Here is a 2914-nt window from a genome sequence, read left to right as displayed (position 1 = left end):
CACTAATAAAAAAACAAGTTTGTAGTTTATATCTACAGAAAAAATGTAAACCAGTTAAGTCATTGACAGAAAAATATATTACTGAATGTGCCATTATATAAGAATTGTTTTTGTTGATATCCATTCAGCTAAAATATCAGATTTTAATATTCGTTTTGGATAAAACACTGAATGTTAAAACAGCTGCCGTTTAGTTCAAAACCCAATTCTTTGTATGAAGACTAGAGGGTAAAGAACTGTTGTTCCATGCTGTTGTAATGGACCAAGGAACAACACAGTTTATTAATTGTGTGCAACTACTTCAATTGCTATCCATACAAATCAAAATTTGTGTTGTTCTTACTTTATGAAGATGGTAAAACTATAAACAAGAAGATGATGCAAAATAATAACGAAGAGAGAATACAAATAAACTAAAATTAACCTTCATACCCATAGTCTCTTGTCTATTTCTCTCCTACTGAAACACAGTCTTGAAAATGTTTAAATTTACCAAACCAACAAAAGGAAACTATAAAATCTTGTGTCTACTCTGCAGTCTACCAGTTGCGATAAACTGATTTTAAACTTATACTGCACCATAATATCAGGTATGAAAATACCTCAAAATGAGGCTTTCAAAGCAATTATCAGGGTAAAAATAATTGTGATTAAAAATAGATTGATTAGATTGCTAAATTACCATCATGATCATTTAATTGCACAATTAAATTAATTGTTTGACAACCCTACTACTTACTCTATGTTCATCAGATATAATTTTGAAGACGAGCAAGTTTTGAATGTTCTAGATATTAGATAATGATGATATGGAAAATAGAAAATAACTCACCTGGCATACCGAAGACACCTTTTTTGTGAAGATCCATTACAACAACTGCCGGACTGTATCCACATGACACACAAGTGAATGAATAGTCGTGTTTTGTGAGGGCCTCGAAGTGAAGATATCCATGAAGTATCTTCTCCTTGTTGGGAAAGGACACCCTCTCTGTGTTCTCAATGATTTCTATCACTTTACTGACGGCTGTGTGTGTCTGAAATAAATTAACAGGAAATAAATAAGGTAATTCTATTAGATATTATATTCAATCAACATTTTTCCAAGCATACAAATGCTCATAATATATTTTCTCACCTGTAAAGCATTTCTTATCATAAGGCACAAGTGCAGAGACAAGATCATATGGTCATCAAAGTTGTGGATGCCATCCTGCCACTCCTGGTATCGATATATCATGCCACACTTAAGGCATGACTTTTTATATGTTGATATACCTAAAAATAAAAACAATAATAAACCATTGTTATTGGTTATATGCAATTTCAAATTGACTAAAGATGACATGGTGATGGATGGACTTCTAATGACACTAACCTTCAACTACACCTGTGCTGGTTAAGATCCTGGCTTTTGAAGTTATTAGTTGTTGCTCACCAAGTGGGTATTCACACTCCGCACATTTTGTTTCTGCTGGGATTAGGTATTTTGGAAAGCTGTCCTGTGCTCTCCAATCTCTAGACTGTTCAATGAGTGGACTGGGTAGTTCTGATGGAAGCATTTTGTAGCTCAAAAGGTAGTTCAGCATTTTTGAAATGGTATTGTCATTTGGCGGATAGCAGCTGCTTGAATATTCTCTTGAATCCTGGAACGGGTCAGGTGACTTTGCCTCAGTACTCTTCACCTTCCGAAACAACTCCCCATTTGTGCCAAAGAGGTGCCATTTTGCAATGGCTTTATGGTTGCAGGACTGTCTTGCTTTTGAGCATGAACAATGCCAGGTGTTATGCTTTCTGTCATATGCAACAATCAACCGGCCCAATCTGCTATAGTAGGTGATTTTTGGTTCAAAGACAGAGATGTGAATTTTTGATGGTGGACCACCCATAGTCAGTTGCACCGAAAGGGGGATACCCTCTGCATCTGCCTTTTTTTTACAGTGCAAAAGACTGGCCTTCCGTTCTTCTCCAAACCATTTCTGGTCTACCATTATTTCCCATGTCTCCTCAGATAGATTGACATATTGGTTGTCAGCTTGTGGGCAGTACTCTAAAGATTTTATATGGTGGCACTCATAGGGTAACATACCGCTTCTGTGGGCAAAGTCCTTATTGAGCCGGCACTGGTCAACCTCACACACAATTTTGTGACTCAACCCCCAGGTTTTCTTTACCATGTGTACAGGCTCTGCTGGACCACTGAACGATTTATCAACTGCAAACACACCATTTTTTACATCCACACGCTGACTGGATAAAAATCTGTCTTGGGAAACTGTCTCAAAATGCTGTGTGTGCTTCCTCCTGCAGTGTGTTTTGTTTTTTTTGTACAAACCAAATTTGCAGTGAGGACACGTAATTGTCTGTGTCCTATGCCTTTCCTTTAATTTTAACCGTGAGACCTTTAGTTAAAAATTTTAACCTTGTTTGCTCATTGAAAAAATATTACATAATATTAAATCCATTACAATTCCTATAAAAAATAGTGGCTCAACAAATAATGATACAAAGCATGTCAGAAATGGGGCTGCTCTGTGTGTAAGGAATTTAGTTGGGTGTTAAAAAAACTTTCACGCTAATTTTTCAGAAAAAAAATTGAATAATATTTAGTACCTTCCCCATTAAAAGGTTAATATGCTTTGCAGAAATATGATGTCAGAGAAGCAAGAAAAATAAGGAAATTATATTTATTATACCCTGTCTCACATAAAGGAAAATAAGTGACATTTTGTCATGATTATCTAGAGAAGAAGACTCAGATCCTTGAAACCCGGAAGGACACGGAAGACATGTTACGGCCCCAGGCCTTTAGTATGGATTTCTGTGTGTGTCTTTGTACGTTTCTCCTCTGCAGAGGGATTTTCTCTACCATACTGCCTGACTCAGTTTCAGTTTTCAGTTTATTTTGAACACT

The 2914-nt window shown here is 36.1% G+C and overlaps 1 protein-coding gene across 1 annotated transcript; it reads right to left on the bottom strand.

Annotated features, from left to right (window-relative positions):
* Nucleotides 1-779: 779 nt before the first annotated feature.
* Nucleotides 780-2361, bottom strand: LOC112139844. Its single transcript, XM_036211088.1, has 3 exons — nt 1379-2361; nt 1139-1278; nt 780-1037 (listed from the first exon to the last, which is right to left on the bottom strand). The coding sequence occupies exons 1-3, from the start codon at nt 2175-2177 to the stop codon at nt 795-797; spliced, it is 1182 nt and encodes a 393-aa protein (XP_036066981.1). The 5' UTR covers nt 2178-2361; the 3' UTR covers nt 780-794.
* Between the last annotated feature and the right edge of the window lie 553 nt (nt 2362-2914).

This window comes from Oryzias melastigma, unplaced genomic scaffold, assembly GCF_002922805.2.
Source record: "Oryzias melastigma strain HK-1 unplaced genomic scaffold, ASM292280v2 sc00495, whole genome shotgun sequence".
Taxonomy (NCBI): Eukaryota; Metazoa; Chordata; class Actinopteri; order Beloniformes; family Adrianichthyidae; genus Oryzias; species Oryzias melastigma.
Note: the sequence above shows the minus strand (reverse complement) of the source record. Positions and strands in the feature narration are given on the sequence as shown.